Genomic DNA, 16,331 nt, shown 5'->3' on the forward strand with positions numbered 1-16,331 from the left:
AATGGAAAAGCTCCCTTTTTCTGTGATCGTCGGAAAAACGAACATTCACCAATTTTTTCCCCTGTGAATAAAATATTGCGGAATCCTATATGGCAACTGTAAAATTTAAGACATCCCTTACCCTTTTGCAAATCAGTGGGAAAGTAACGTGCGAGAAAAGTAGCAGGTTCAAGACGGCAGGAAAAGCCCCAAATATTTCGCCTAAGTTCTTTATCTAAACATGTTACCAGCTTTCCGAAATATGATGTAGTGCCACCTTTCATTTTCTAACTCGGTTTTCCCTTCTGCCTCCTTCCCATGCATATTTTTACAAATATAAAACGAGAGTTTTAAAAGCGACTGTCACAAGGTTAGTTATGAAGAACAACATAACTCTTGCACAGTACCTGGTACAGAAGCCCCACTACTGGCCCTTAGCAGGTGGAGAAGGTTAGGAGAAGTAGCGGTGGAAAAGTCGCCGGCCTGAAACTGGGGTGGCTTGATGTCACTTCGGACTCTGCCATTAACATCACCTCTCTTGGCCTCAGTATCCTCATCTATGAAACGAGGGAGTCATTAAAATCCCTTCCATTTTTATAATCCGATTATACTTCCTTTTCCCTACTCTTTTATTCCCTCAGCATCTGAAAAATCTAAAGTCGACTGGATTCAGCCTCCTGAGGTAATACCTACCCACTGAGGCTCTTAGGAAAATATGAGATAATGCACAGAAGCATTTGCTCACACAGAACCAGGAACATGCTAAGTGTTCTATAAATGTTAGTTGTACTCCTTACCACTATCATTTTCTCCCACGAGAACGTAAGCCCCAGGAGTGCAGGGACCCTGTTCACTCTTGTGTCCTGAGCACCCGGAATGGTTTCTGGCACACTGTGAACTGAATTGAATAAATGGCCAAAAGAGTCCTGCCACTTCAAGGCTCCCGGGGAGGTGTCCTCAAGAGCAGAATGAAGAAGTCACTAAGATCCCTTGCAATCGTATAACCATACGACAGCTCTTGCCCACCTGCCCTTCTGGAATATGAAAGCCGGTTGAAGTCAAAACCCAGAGTAACCTAAAACTCACGTCTGGGACTTGAGTCTAGAACCTGAGCCCTCCTCCTCCGTCATCCAGTGGCTCCACCCCCGATCTCTGGAGACCCCGGGCCCTGATTGGCTGGACTGGTGGCTCTCTCTCCGGATGTGACCGCCGCCGCCGCCATTGTGCGGCGCTGTACCCCTCGAAGGGTGCTTCCTAGCCGAGTACCTGGGGCTCTTGGCCTTGCTTCTCGCTGTCTTGTTCGGGAATCCCGGCGGGTCCGGGACTCCCATCTGTGCCGGTGCGGGCGCCGGCATGTGGCTGTGGGAGGAACAGGGGGGCCTTTTGGGCCCCTTCTCCTTCATACTACTGCTGCTACTGCTGGTGACACGCAGCCCCTTCAATGCCTGCCTCTTCACCGGCAGCCTCTACCTCCTGCTGCGCTTCTTCAGCTTTGAGCCTTTGCCCTCCCGCAGGGCCTTGCAGGTGCTCAAGCCAAGGGACCGCGTTTCCGCCATCGCCCACCGCGGCGGCAGCCACGACGCGCCGGAGAACACGCTGGCTGCTATTCGACAGGTGAGTCCCCCACCCCCCTCACCTCGCGACCCTCCTGGGAGCTTGGACTTAAGCTTGTCCTTCCGGAGGTTACCCAGTCCCCTCGTAATCTTCCCCGTAGCCTGTTCGTCCAGGAAGGCTCTGAAGTGGCCCTCGGTCCTTTTGAAATCTGGAAAGGCTCCCGACTTCAAGTATTTATAGAGCACAACAAGTACTATATATTTGCTATGTGCCAGGCACTGAGAATACTGTCATGAACACGACAGAAGGAGTCCCTGCTTTCACAGAGCTTGCATTGGAGTTAAGGACACAAGCTTTAAACAATACACAAATGAGACACTTTTAAGGAAGCGAAAAGTGTAATGAAGAAATAGGGTAATGAGATAAGGAATGATTGGTAAGATTACAAATGTAATCTCTTTAGAGCAAGGATCTATAGATTAGGTCAACACTTTGTGGCTCCCTCCTACCTTGTGTCCTTCGTATTATACTTGCCAGTTCTTATGCTTGGGAAACTTTTCCTCCGGATCTTTGTATAGTTGACTCCCTTTTATCATTATGGTCTCAGCTCAAATGTCATCTACTTAGAGAGACTTTACCCTGGCTGCCTTGTCTAGTGAAGTGACCTTTACCTGCTTTGGCCTTCACATTACTCTCTATTTTCTTTTTTTTTAATTTTATTTAGTTATTTTTCAAGTACAGTTTTTTGTCTATTTTTCCCATCCCAGCCTCCCCCGCCCCTTGCTCCCCACCTCCCTCCCATTTCCACCCCCCTTAGTTCTCGTCCCTGTGTCCTGACAGTGTAACATATTACGACAGATAAATATTTTCTTTTTTAAAAATATTTATCTGTCGTAATATGTTACACTGTCATAATTTACATGTAACATGTTTGTAGCCTATTTCTCCCCACTAAAATGTGAGATCTATGATTCTTTCTTGCTCAGCATTCTCTCCTCACTGCTGATACATAGTAGGCACTTGATAAGTATTTGTCAGAAGGATTGTGATATACAATAGCCAGTAACCACGAGAAAAGATAATCAACATTATCACCTATCTGGAACATTCGAATCAAAATCACAATGAGATACTGCTTCATACCCATTAGGATGTCTATAATAAAAAATAAGTGTTGGTGAGGATATGGAGAAATTGGAACCTCTACACTACTGGTGGGAAAAAAGTCCATCAGTTCCTCAAAAGGTGAAATAGAGTTACCATATGATCCAGCAATTCCATTCCTAGGTAAATACCCAAAAGAACTGAAACGTAAAAAACTTGTATATGAATATTCATAGCATTATTCATAGTAGTTAAAAAATGGGAACAACAAAAATGGCCATCAGCTGAGGAATGGATAAAATAAATGTGAGAGGAATCAGTAAGAGTAGCTACTCTTCCTTAGCCTTGTTGAGTGTTTATATTGCAGTATGACACTTGACAATAATATTGTTGATGGTTTTGTTAAGGCAGCTAAGAATGGAGCAACAGGTGTGGAGTTGGACATTGAGTTTACTTCTGATGGGATTCCTGTCTTAATGCACGATAACACAGTAGATAGGACAACAGATGGCACTGGTCGATTGTGTGATTTGACATTTGAACAAATTAGGAAGCTTAATCCTGCAGCAAATCACAGATTAAGGTAAGTGGTTGATTGTTGCTTCAACATATCTTCAGCGTTTGTTGGAAATCACAGACAGAAACTGGCTCCGTTATATCTGCTCTAGGAGGGTTGTTTTGCTGTGTTTTATTTTGAACTGTATACAGGTTTTCCAGGTAGTAAACAGGTGCCAGGAAGAACAGAAATATGGCATGGATTTTTTCATCTTTTCCCACTGAGGCCAAATTTGGCCTCAGTTGTTCTTAAGACAGTACTCTGTCTAGTCACTTTGTACTGTCATATAAATTATGTATGTGTGTGTATATATGTGTCTACACACACACACACACCCCCCAGAGCTGGTCCTATATGGTATTGTTTAAATCAAACTGATGACATGTGTTAGGGAGCTAGATCTGGAATACTTTTTTTTTAAAGCCAAGATCTTACAGTTGAAATAATATAGTTGAATTAGCGTAAGTTAAATCTCATAGAGTGAAACTTTTCACGTTACAAAAACTGATTTCTTAATATATTAGGCACTTAACTTTCCTTTTTTTAACAGAAAATTGTGTATTAGAAAATTATTTATTTTAAACATTTACACTTAAATGAACAATAGTCCAGTCCACAGATTTATGTATTTCTAAACATTTTTCCTGCCAAATGTTCTGTTAGGGCAATTATAATCTTCAAATTAAGTCTGTGAGTTTCCAAAGGTGGCATATACTCTACCCTTTGGTGAGTAAAGCTACTAATTATATTATTAATTCAGTGAAAATCCAGTGATTTCCTAAAAATTAAATGATTTTTGTTGTTGTTGCTGTTCTTAGATCAGGAATATCTACTTTAGTTTAAATCTGTATAGTAAATTATTTTTAGGCTTCAGTGAGATTGAAGAAAGGAAGTTGGGGAAAATGCTCTTTCCTCTTGTTTGGGAGACATTTGTCAAATGTCTATTCCACTAAACTTTATATATATATGTATTTTTTTTTCTTTTCTTTTACCTACAATATGCTATGCCTTTCCCCTCCGTGACAGGAATGATTTCCGTAATGAAAAAATCCCTACCCTGAGAGAAGCGGTTGCAGAGTCCTTAAATCATAACCTCACAATCTTCTTTGATGTCAAGGGCCATGCAAACAAGGTACAGTTAATACCAGAGATTTCACTTTTTTAAAAAGACATCTTTAATTGCTAGTCATTTCCAAAACTATGTATTTGTTATTCTTCTTAGATTATTTTTATAAATTATATTTGTTTAATGGAAGTGTACAATGCAAAAATCCACATCTGTAAGGAAAATGTTAAATTATAGAATCTTTCAAACTTTTTAACCTTTGATGGAACCTTTTAACAATTCCGGATATTCTACAACTATCACAAAATAGAAGAGTCAGGTTTCTCTTACTTGCATAAAGCATTTGCCAAAGATATTAAATAAACAGTGAAAAGACACTTCTTGAACAGACTGCTTGAGTAACTTCATAAAAGGAATTCAGGAATTGGATACCTAAAGTTTCCTCTGTCTGTTAAAGGTCTTAGATGGACAACTAAGGATGAAATTTAAAGCTTCTGATAGCTAATAGGATATTTATCTTTTATACATATTTATCCCTTCTGTATGATTTCTCTCCCTTTTGTATAGTCTTGCTATTCTGTGATTTCAGCAGTAATACTTTTATCAAAAAATTAATTTTTGCAAATATGTATGACATTCCTAAATACATACATTCCTAAATAAAATTTTGCTTACATTTTAGGACATACACTTTGACTCATAAAAACATATTGCAATGGAAAACAATGGGAATTTATGGTTCAGATTACATTTGTTCTCTTATAACCAGCTTTTCAAGTACAAATACTTTTTTCTGCATTTGGACAACTTGCGTATTTATCCCTAGCAATAGTTATAATCAGTAATGACTGTCTACTAATTTAGAATTTTGATGATGTCGATTTTTTAAATTAATCCCAGGATATAGTTGAAACCAGCTGTTAAAATCTGAAATGGAAGCCTCAGTATATATTCTTACTTTACTAGAGTAAACTGTTTTTGAAGAAAAAGGAAAATGGTGCTCTGGTTAATTTATTATTTTGCTAAATTGATAGTTCTAGGTTTTCCAGGTGGTCTGCATCAGCATCACCAGGAATGCCTATTACTATAAATATATGGATTTCTGGGCCATACCTCTAGAGAAGAAATTCCAGGAATGCCTAGTATGGTGGGATCAAGGAACATGTACTTTTAATGCCCACTTTAAGTTTTGTTGATGTTTGAGAACTCTGGTGGTCCTGCATTTCTACCCATGGTATACTAACCTTCATGGTTATTCTTTTCAAATAAGAGGGAGGTTGGGGAGAGCAGAAGAAATCAACTGTTTAAAAAATTCAGCTATGTAAGCTTTCTGGTTGGGCGTTCAGCAGGTGGTTTGGTCAAGACTCGGTAGAACATAGTGGTCTCACTCACCATCATGGTAGTTTAAAGGAACGAGTGTTGGCAGCTAATTGGAGATAGTACAGCACAGGAGCCAAGATCATGGACTTACTACCTCAACCTTGATAAGCTTCAGTTTCCTCATGGAAAAAATGGGAATAATAGAACTACCACATAGGGTTGTCATGAGAATTAAACAAAGGATGTAGGTGAAGAGTTATTAGCCATGGTACATATGATAGTTCAAACAGCAAGAAAATAACTTTGGCTCTGTAGCTCCATCACATTAGTGAAGGGGAAGCATAACATGAATAATTTCTATGTTCTTTTTCTGGGAATGCATTTTGTTACTGATACTTGGTTATAGGTATATGTGACTTTCCAAAAGCAGTATTTCAAGAATTTTGATGTAGCAGCAGTCTATTCAGTGGCCAGTCCATTAATTCACTAGAGTTTACAAAATGTCAATATCTTAATTCTATTATTCTTCATTTATTAGCTGGACTACAAAAATTAATTTCTGCTCATCTTAGGAAGAGTCGAGACACTTCCAAATGTTCCCATTTCCTCCCTGTCCCATTGCTTCTTTCTTCATGTTGATAATGGATGACCTTTCCTCTCAGTTGCTTGGACTGAGAAAATCTACCTTTTGTAGTTCCCAGGCTGATGGCTCATGCTTCAGCTAGGAAAAGCAGAGGGTGATAGAGTTGTAGGTATAACAGGACTTTTTCTAGTGGCTAAACTAGGGAAAAGATTTTAAAATTTTGCTTCCAGTCTCCATTGGCCTACAGTCTGCTATACTTTCCAAAAATATGACAAAGGGAATAGGCCTGTAGCAAGGTAGTAAAGCAGCAGTATCCCAACTTTTATCTGCTGCAGATGTGAGTTTAAAATGTATCCCAATGGATAATAGATTCTACTAATACTCCTTTCAGTCTTCCTATATATTATTGAACTTCTGATTTATTTGATAGGGTTATACTTAATACATAATAGTTATTTCCTAAGACTATGACGTTTTAATAGATTTTGAATGCATGATCTCTTCTGGTTTTTTAGAAGGGAAGATAGGGAGAAAGAGAGGGAGAGAAACATCGATGTGAGATAGAAACATTGATCGGTTGCCTCTCGTAAGCGCCCTGACCAGGGACTGAACCCACAACCCAGGCATGTGCTCTTGGATGGGAATTGAACCAGTGACCGTTGGCTTTGTGGGACAATGCCCAACTAGCTGACTCACACCAGTCAGGGCAAATCTCTTTTGTTTTACAGGCTACTGATGCTCTAAAGAAAATGTACATGGAGTTCCCTCAACTATACAATAATAGTATGGTCTGCTCTTTCTTGCCAGAAGTTATTTATAAGGTAAAATTCTGGATTTTTGTTATACATAATATTATATTAGTTAATGATGATCATAGCAATGAGCTCAGTAAATGTAAGACAGATGCCTGTTAAATTGAATTGGGTAAGAAACTCTTTTAAATTAACAAGAGGAATTCAGGAAGGGTATTGTACTCTCATACTTCATTTTAAATAACATAATTCCCTTTTGGCTCCTTTATTTATGTTTATAGCCTCATTCAGATTACTTTGATAAATGTCCTCAGAACAGAAAGAATTATGCACCTTTACATCTCATTAACAGCAAAATATCTTTTGAAAAATAACTCTTAATTTCAGAGAATTTAAAATATGCGCAAAAGTTGATGACAGTAGTGTGAGCCCCTTTAACCATGGTCCAGCTTGTTTCATTTGTACCCCCATTCTTCTTCACCAGGGCTATTGTGAAGCAAATCCCAGATATCACTTCTTCCATAAAAATTGCTTTAAGTCTCTTTAAAAAGTGATTCCTTTAAAAACATAGCATTAATACCATTATTTTTTCTAAAATCATTAACAGTTAGACTATAAGATCATCAAATATCCAGTCAGTGTATACATTTTCATTTTATTAAGTATTCATGATACAGTTCAGCCATTCCTCTCTGTATATTCCCTGTAAATAATTGGTAGTGAGAGTAGAGGCTTGATCAAATTAGGTTCAGTCGTTCCTGGCAAGATACTTTCATAGGTTAGGGTACTTTTCCATCAGAAGGCATATAATATCTGGCTGACTCTTGTTAGCAGCTGTTAGTGATACCAATGTTTAGCTCTCTCAGTTTACTAGGGGTTGCAAAATGTTAATATTTTAATTCTATTATTTCATGTATTAGCTAAATACTTCTATAGAAAGTCTCACCTATTATTTAGTTACCCAATAGGAAAAAATGCTTAATCTTTCCCTGAATTTACCAGCTTCCAAAGTAATGAGTTGCTTCTGTAGCACTCTTCATCAGTGACCAACAGAGCATACATTTAAAATTTTATAGTAAGAGTGTAGCCTGTCCACATACAAACTGTCATCGAGAGGAATAACATCATAGGGCTTTCAGATATTTGGATCAATGTTTTCCAAACTCACTTGGCCACAGAGACCTTTAAAATGTATTATATTCCTCAGAGGAGCATAGAACACAAACTAAAAGAATTCTATTCACATCTCCCCATTTCTCCTTTGTCTTCTCCCTATCCCCTACCCCTACTTTTTTCCTCTCTTACACACTTATCCTACTTCCCCACTGAAACCACTCTTTTCAGCTATTTACTCTGGAAAGGATTAAAAGCTAATCAACCCATCTTGAAATGATCTTAGTTCCATACTCATTGAGTTCTAATTATTTCTGGCTGGAATTTAAATTGATGTCCAGTTGAAAGTTTTTTGTTGCAACATGATTAAAACTTGACCCTGAGATTATAATTTTCTCATTTTAAAGATAGGATCGCAGTTCAGTTAGGATTGTGAAGCAAGTGTTCTTATTTATACTTATATTTATATTAAATGTTTTATATCCATCACATTATTTTCTCAAAGGGTTAATGATAGGGTACTTATTTAGCAGACATGGGGTGGGGCAGGGTACCACCTATGAGCACCTTTCAGAATGAGTACATTGGCTAAATTTAAATAACAAGAGGTACTTTTCCCAAAAGCAACCAGTGGTGATCTCTGAAGATGGTTTACTATTTACTTGACCCAGAGAACCTCAAAAAATTATGCAAATGAAGAGGTTCAAATCTTCATGTTCACTTTAAGAACACTCATGAAACTGCTCAGGCCATCAAGGGTATGTATACTCGAAAAGCCACCGAGTATCTGAAAGATGTCACTTTAAAGAAGCAGTGTGTCCCATTCCGTTGATACAGTGGTGGAGTTGGTACATTTGCCCAGGCCAGACAGTGGGGCTGGACACAGAGCTGGTGGTCCAAAAAGAGTGTAGAGTTTTTGCTGCATGTGCTTAAAAACGCAGAGAGTAATGCTGAACGTAAGAATTTAGATGTGGATCTTCTGGTCATTGAGCACATCCAGGTGAATAAAGCTCCCAAAATGCAGCGCAGAACTTGCAGAGCCCATGGCAAGATTAACCTGTACATGAGCTCTCCCTGCCACATTGAGAGGATCCTACTGAAAAAGAGCAGATTCTTCCTAAACCAGAAAAGGAAGTTGCACAGAAGGAACAGATATCCCAGAAGAAATTGAAGAAACAAAAGCTTATGGCCTGGGAGTAAGTTCAGCATAAAATAAGTACTAATAAAAGTTAGTAAATAAATTAATAAATAAGTAAATAATAAGAGGCAGGAATTCATTTTATGATGATTATTTCATTTTCCAAAATTCCTTTTCAGATGAGACAAACAGATCAGAATGTAGTAACGGCTTTAACGCACAGACCGTGGAGCCTTAGCCATACAGGAGATGGGAAACCACGCTATGATGCTTTCTGGAAACAGTTTTTGTTCGTGGTCCTAGATATTTTGCTCGATTGGAGCATGCACAATATCTTGTGGTACCTATGTGGAATTTCAGCTTTTCTCATACAAAAGGATTTTGTATCCCCGTAAGTTGGAAGCTCTTTTATCTTGTCCTGACACATTTCATGAATACTCTTCTTGGCAAGGAAGGATTAATGGTGAACATGCCGGCTTGGTTCCCATCCTCACAGACCACCATGCCTTTATTAAATTAGAATGCCACTAGCTTCTTAGGTGGGAAGAGTTCAGGCATATTTTATTTCCAAGGCAAGTTGATCAAATATTCTTGGTTTTAAGTACATTTTAAGGAAAAAATAAATTTGCCAAACTTATGAGAGATCACATTTCCTTGCGATTGGCTCCCTTTGAAAACCAACATAGGATCCAGGTCAGAACCACAATGAAAATGTCCTGTGAGTGCCTAACTCATCTCTCACATCTCTCCTCTTACTCCACTGTACATTACAGGCTCTGGCTGTGTTGTTTCCCAGAAACTCTGTACCCTAATGTGCTGGCAATCTCTGAATCTTCTTTTAGCAATTTTTTAGCTGTGCATTTCAACTGATTATTTATTTCATATTATTTCAGGCATGTGTATGCATTTAATTCAATAAATATTTGGTGTGCAACTACCAGTAGTGCAGATAGTACTATACTAAGAATCCGAAGATACTGTGGTAAAGAAACAAGACCATGGTCTGTCGTCATGGAGCTTATAGTCAAGTGGAAGAAATAGATGCTAATCACATAAAACTTCAGTAAATGACAGCTAAGATAAATGCTTTGTAGGAGAGAACAGTGTGCATGTATAATGGGACCTCGTGGGGGAGTAAGGGAAAACATCCCCAAGGAACTGACAACTAAGCTAAAGTCTGAAGGGTGAGTAGGAATTGAGGGAGGTGAGTGTGGAGACCAAGTCGGAGGGAGAAACATGCAAAAGTGTTAGGGCAGAAAAGAGCCTGGTTCTTTCAAGGATCTAAAAGAAAAACAATATTCTGCAGCACAGAAAAGAAAGGGGGAGTGTAGTTTAAGATGAGGCCAAAGAGACAGGTGGGGCTAAGCCAGGTACGGCCTCCAGTATGACTTGGGAGTTCTTTAGCAAGCCACTGAAGTGTTTTAAGCTGGAATGGAACATTGTGGAGGACATTCTCATGCTGGGTTATGGAACACTCCCTGTGATTTCAGTGCAGAGGCCAGTTAAGAGGCTCTTTCTGAGTCCTGTTAGTACTCAGTGAGTACCATAGTTAATGACCATTATAGATTCCTGGGCCAAGTGGTCATTGTTCTAACATATTTGTTTTTTTCTCTTTCTCCAGGAACTACCTAAAGAAATGGTCAGCTAAAGGCATTCAGGTTGTTGGTTGGACTGTTAATACCTTTGATGAAAAAAGTTACTACGAATCCTATCTTGGTTCCAGCTATGTCACTGACAGCATGTTAGAAGACTGTGCACCTCATTTTTAGACTGTTCCCCAGGGAGGAAACCATGGGTACAGAGACTGCCTGCTGGCCTCGTGCAGGGATATTGAGAAACCCTTTGTGCTAGGCCAAGCTATGGGGGATCAGGCAGCCAGCCAAGCAGTAGTTGGTAATCGCATTTTTACCTGAACCAAAGCAAAACCTGGTGTTGCCACTGTGCTCCGTGGAATACCTGTCTGAGTTAAATAATGTTGCTCTTGAAAATCTGGGTCTGCAAAAAGGCACAACAGCTCCTGCCCAGACCTAGTTGAGGCATACACCAAGACCCAGTGAGGATAAGCACAAATTGAGTAGCACAGTTTGGGGTGCAAATGCAGATGCATGGGAAATGCATGACCATTCAAAGTTGACATTTTAAAATTTGACACACTTAGGTAATTTACTTATTTAAAACATTTGCATTCAGATACATTATCAATGTACTGTAGACATCAAACTTGTGATCATACTATTAAAATCATTAAAAGGAACACAAAGGGAAAACTGAGTATCAAGTATATCATAAAGGAGCTGAAGTTGCTCTCAATAATCCAGTGACCAGGGGCAGTAGCCTCAGTGTGCTTTATAGGGGAGGGAATTAAGGATTGACATCAGCCCCAGGAAAAGTTTATGGTACGTGTCTTGAAATAGGAACTATAGGCCACTAGGGAGCAGAGTTGCACACTTCAAACTGCTCTACAACTGATGAGGCAGTTCAAGGACATTTAGGCTTATTTTACATGAGAAAACTAAACCGTGGAAGGGAAGGGTCTTCCTCAGATATGACACAGCTGTGACTGACACAGCCTGGTCTTATTTAGCAGACATGGGAGGGGCAGGGTACCAAGTACGACCAAGTATGTGGTGGTTTAACACAATTGTCTCACAAAAATCTTAGAGGTATTTGCATTTTACTGATGAGGAAGCTGAGGCACTGCAAAGTCACTCAAGGTCTCAGATTTCTTGGTGCAATTGGGATTCAAGTCCAGGTTGGTTTGACTTGGAGCTGCTTGTAACACCCCCATCCCCACACCCCACTGTCTACCTTTATAAAGCTCTTGATTCCCAGCTCCTTCCCACATGGCAGAGGGTCTCACTGTGAACTTAAATAGCAATATTTAAAATGAAGTTGAGTCTTTAAGAAATCGCAGAGCTGTGTTTCTCTTTTAGCTGCCGCATTTCCCACCTTACAGCCCCACCTGTATGTAGCTTTAATCACCGGCCCCACAAGTTAGTCATGATTTCCCTCCTGAGTGCCGGTAGGTCACCAGTCACACTTGCGGCAGGCAGGCCACCGGTCCACACAGCTAGATGGCAGTGAGAAGCAAAGGGATTGTTGCTGCAGTTGGTGTTGGCAGTGGAATATAGATGGGGCTTGGGAGATTTTTCAGTCAACATTTACAAAGATTTTTCTTGAATTTAAAAATTAACAACAGGACAAAGAATTTATTCAATAAATAGAACATGTCTAAACTGCATGTGTTTCCATTCCATGTGACAATGGGAAAACGACTCAAAAATTCTGTGGACTGAATTTCTCCTTTGACATACCATTGGAAACTGTACAACTGACAGGGAAGGAATTCTCTGGGGCAGTATAGTTTACATCTTTTCTGTTGTGTGAAGACCTTTTGAGAGCCAGTTTACTGCGTCTGTCTGAAATCTGTTTTGCTGTTGACTCTTCTGCATCCGATTAAGGATTTAGATCCTGTGTCGAGGTGGTTTGGGCCTTGAAGAATGGAGAACTTGGGATGGAGAAAGGTGTTTACAAGTACTATTATTAAATACTTGGAAGGCTTGGTATAGGGGCTAAAAACAGGATTTGGGATCAGGGAAAAGTAAAACTGATTTCCTGATCAGCAATTTACCAACTATATGATCATGAGCAAGTAAAGTTACTTAATTCATCTATAAAATAAAGGCAGAATTAGCACCACCCCAGAGGATGGCTGAGATTAAATGAAAGTACATGCAAAGGTCTTGTTTGTAGCTAACATTTACTGACAGCCTACCATGTACTAGGTACTTTTTCAGATGCTTTCCATGTGTTTACTCTGCAACAGCACCATGAAGTAGGTACCATTATATACTAAAGCACCAGGAAGGTAAGTAGCTTGTCTAAGGTCGCACAACAGTAATAGGATAAGGGTTCAGGCCCAGGTAATGTAATTCCAGAGCCTACATCCTAAAATTGCTTATCATGTCTGGTCCATACTTAACAGCAGTGCCTGTCACATAGTAGGTGTTCAATAAATGTTGAAGGACTGAATTAAAGGATATCAGTGGAACTTCCTTGAGGAAACTAGAGATACAGTGAGAAGAAAATTCAGGTGTTAACATAAATGATTCAGGATTTTGAAGCATCAAGGAGCCATCCAAAATCCCAATAAGATAGCATTCTTCTGAACATGAATACAGATTAAAATCACATCTGCTGCTGTTTATTAGATGGCACCTCTGCTCTCAGGATGCTGGTGACAGGTAACAACGAAGAGCTACCTCAAAAGACTTAAAAAATCCACTAAATCAAACACTGATTTTTCTTATTCGGAGAGTGGTGTCTAAAATCCTGTTTTGACAACGTCAGCAAGGCATTCTTTTTTTATTAGATGCAAATTTCTAAAAGTTACACATACCATTTTCGAAAGTGGAAATAGTGCTTCAATAGGACACTAAACCACAGCTTTGAGGACAGCAAAGGTGTGAGTTAATGAAATGTTACAAACATCCACTCAAGCCGTTAGCATGGGGTGATAATTATTGCACAGTAAGGTTATTTGATCAAAAATACTGAAGGTTAATGACTTCTATAATTAAGCTTTATGCTCAAAATATCTGCAGAACAAATATTAAGAAGAAGCTAGATATCAGCTAGGGACGGGGTGCTGTCCTTCAAGACATTCGTCATCAATTAAGGGGAAACTTGTTAGAAATGCAAATTCTCAAGAGCCTATCCCAGAACTACTGAAACTTGGGGGGGCCTCAGGATCTGTTTTGACAAGCCTGGTCAGTTCTGCTACCTGCACAAGACAGAACCACTGAGCTAGAGAAAACCTGAAGTCCTCAATTCTGCTGCTAACTAGCTATGAGACCTTAGACAAATCACTTAACCTGTGTGTGTCTAAGTTTTCATCATCTGTCAAATAAAGACTATGCTATTTCAGCAATAATGTTAGGTTCAAATGATAAAAGTGGAAGTGTTTTTTCTTAAGCTTAACAGATTTTATTTATTTTTAGAGAGGGGAAGGGAGGGAGAAAGAGGGAGAGAAGCATCAATGTGTGGTTGCCTCTCGTGTGGCCCCCACTGTGGACCAGGCCCGCAACTCAGGCACGTGCCCTGACTGGGGATAGAACCAGTGACCCTTTGGTTCACAGTCTGTGCTCAATCCACTGAGCTATGCCAGCCAGGGCTGCAAGTGTTTTTAAACAATATGTTAACAGTGTAATACTATTGTTAGAAAATAAGAAAAAGTGTGGAGGTACTCTAGAACAGTACTACTACTCAGGGTGTGGCTCTCAGACCCATAGTACTAGACAGAAAGACTCTCGGGCCCCTTCCCCAACCTCACAAATTAGAATCACACCAGCCAGGGCTAGAATCTGCTTTGTAATAAGAGCTCTGGTAATTAAAGTGGGAAAGGCACTGAGCAGAAAGTAACACTGCACACGTATAAGGCACTACTTCTATCAGGCAGGTGCAGTCATGCGCAAAGTGGAGCTCCTTTCAATGGTCAGTTTCTCAGTTGATCAGACATGGAAATGCTATGAAAAAGTTTCAACTTGGAGGGGTTAAAGTTAGTACTTTGAAGTGCTGGTTACTGTACTGAGACAATTCCTATTAATGAGCTGAATTCTTACCATCTGTCCTCAATTCAAAGATTGTAAAAACATGGCAGTCTGTGTTATTTTTAGTCACTCCTTTTATAATTGAACTTCACAAAAAATCCTCTAATAATATCATGAGAAATGAACTGGGCCATTCACTGAGGTCACTGGAAGGATCAGATCCTGCAGAAATTCGAAACAGGCAATCCTTTCTTATGCTTAAAATTGCAGAAGTTATCCAGCTTTCAAGTGACAATTGAAAGCATGTGTTACTTTTATCATTTTGAACTAATTAAAGATTGAAGAGGAGGATGGGGAATGTCCCCTGAAGATTTTGGTGCCATTTTACGAGCTCATTCTTTGCATGTTTAGTAAGTGCTTTGGGTAGATTTTATGGTCAGGCAAGTTTGGGAAGAACTTCTCTAGATTCTAGCTCGGTAGTTCTCAACCCTGGTTTTTTACTGACACCATTTGGGAAGCTTTAAAGAAAAAGTATGGATGCCTGATTTAGTTCTAGAGTGGGGTGTGGGCCTGGCTGTTGCTGGACAGCTCCCCATGTAATTCTGAGAGCAGCCAGTATGGAGAACCTGGATGCCTAAAGGGACTGGGAGAGAGCTGGCCCCTGTTATGGGCTGAACTGTATTAACTCAGAAGATCACATGCTGAAATCTGAATGTCCAGTACCTCAGAAAGGAACCTCAAAAAGTAATATTTGGAGACAGGGCCTTTAGGCAGGTGAATGAATTAAAAGGAAGCCATTAAGGTGAGTCCTACTCCAATCTGCCTGGTGACCTCTTACAAGAGAACACCAGGACACATAAAGGTATACCAGAATGTGCAAACATTGAGGAAAAAAACCACGTGAGAACACAGCAGGAATGTGGCCAAGGTGCAAGCCCAGGTGAAAGGCCTCAGAATGAAAACAAAATTGTGGACACCAACACTTTGATCTTGAACTTCTAGCCTCCAGAACTGTGAAAAAATAAATTCGTGTTGTTTAAGCCACCCATTCCGTGGTATTTGGTTACTACGTCCCCTATCTGAAAACCAAGTGTTAAAAGCATTCTCCACCAAACGTGAGTGTGAGGCCTACAGACTAGGTCTTGCTATTGTGTGTATTCCTCCAGGCTAAGCAGGGGCTTTACAGAAATGGAGGCCAGATGGAGGTGGAGATAGAAACTCTTAGCATGTGGTGAGTCAGCAAAAAGACGCTTTCAGACAGAGTTCATGTTCGATGTAGAAGCCAGAGTAACACAAGCAGGATTACAATGACACTGAGGGGAGAAAATGATTTCAAACAGCAGTACCACAGGCTGCCTTCACTGACCCCACAGACAAGTTGTGTCCCAATTGTCCCTGGGAAGCCTTCGGAACACCTATCACCATTATAATTATTGTTTCATGATGAAGTCCCTGTCTAAATTAATCTGCTACAGTAAGTGTATGAGGGCAGAGACTGTATCTTGACTTAATCACTATCTTGTTCACCATTTGGCACATATTTGTGAAATGAATGAATGAATGAATGAACACTACTAGCAACCACTAGCAAAGATGATACCAAAAGGAATTAATTCA

At 39.8% G+C, this 16,331-nt stretch overlaps 1 protein-coding gene and 1 pseudogene across 2 annotated transcripts; both read left to right on the forward strand.

The window, feature by feature from the left end:
* The first annotated feature begins 1,181 nt into the window (after nucleotides 1–1,181).
* Nucleotides 1,182–12,404, forward strand: GDE1 (glycerophosphodiester phosphodiesterase 1). 2 transcript variants are annotated; one of them, XM_037153103.2, is made up of 6 exons: nucleotides 1,182–1,593; nucleotides 3,045–3,220; nucleotides 4,220–4,325; nucleotides 6,891–6,983; nucleotides 9,345–9,556; nucleotides 10,787–12,404. In XM_037153103.2, the coding sequence occupies exons 1-6, from the start codon at nucleotides 1,333–1,335 to the stop codon at nucleotides 10,932–10,934; spliced, it is 996 nt and encodes a 331-aa protein (XP_037008998.2). In that variant the 5' UTR covers nucleotides 1,182–1,332; the 3' UTR covers nucleotides 10,935–12,404. The 2 variants fall into 2 exon arrangements, with proteins under 2 accessions (XP_037008998.2, XP_037008999.2); XM_037153104.2 differs by having other exon boundaries at nucleotides 1,511–1,593; nucleotides 3,049–3,220.
* Nucleotides 6,990–9,338, forward strand: LOC119055027 (60S ribosomal protein L17-like; annotated as a pseudogene).
* Nucleotides 12,405–16,331: the final 3,927 nt, after the last annotated feature.

This window comes from Artibeus jamaicensis, unplaced genomic scaffold, assembly GCF_021234435.1.
Source record: "Artibeus jamaicensis isolate MK-2021 breed Jamaican fruit bat unplaced genomic scaffold, CSHL_Jam_final contig_729, whole genome shotgun sequence".
In the NCBI taxonomy this organism is placed as follows: domain Eukaryota; kingdom Metazoa; phylum Chordata; class Mammalia; order Chiroptera; family Phyllostomidae; genus Artibeus; species Artibeus jamaicensis.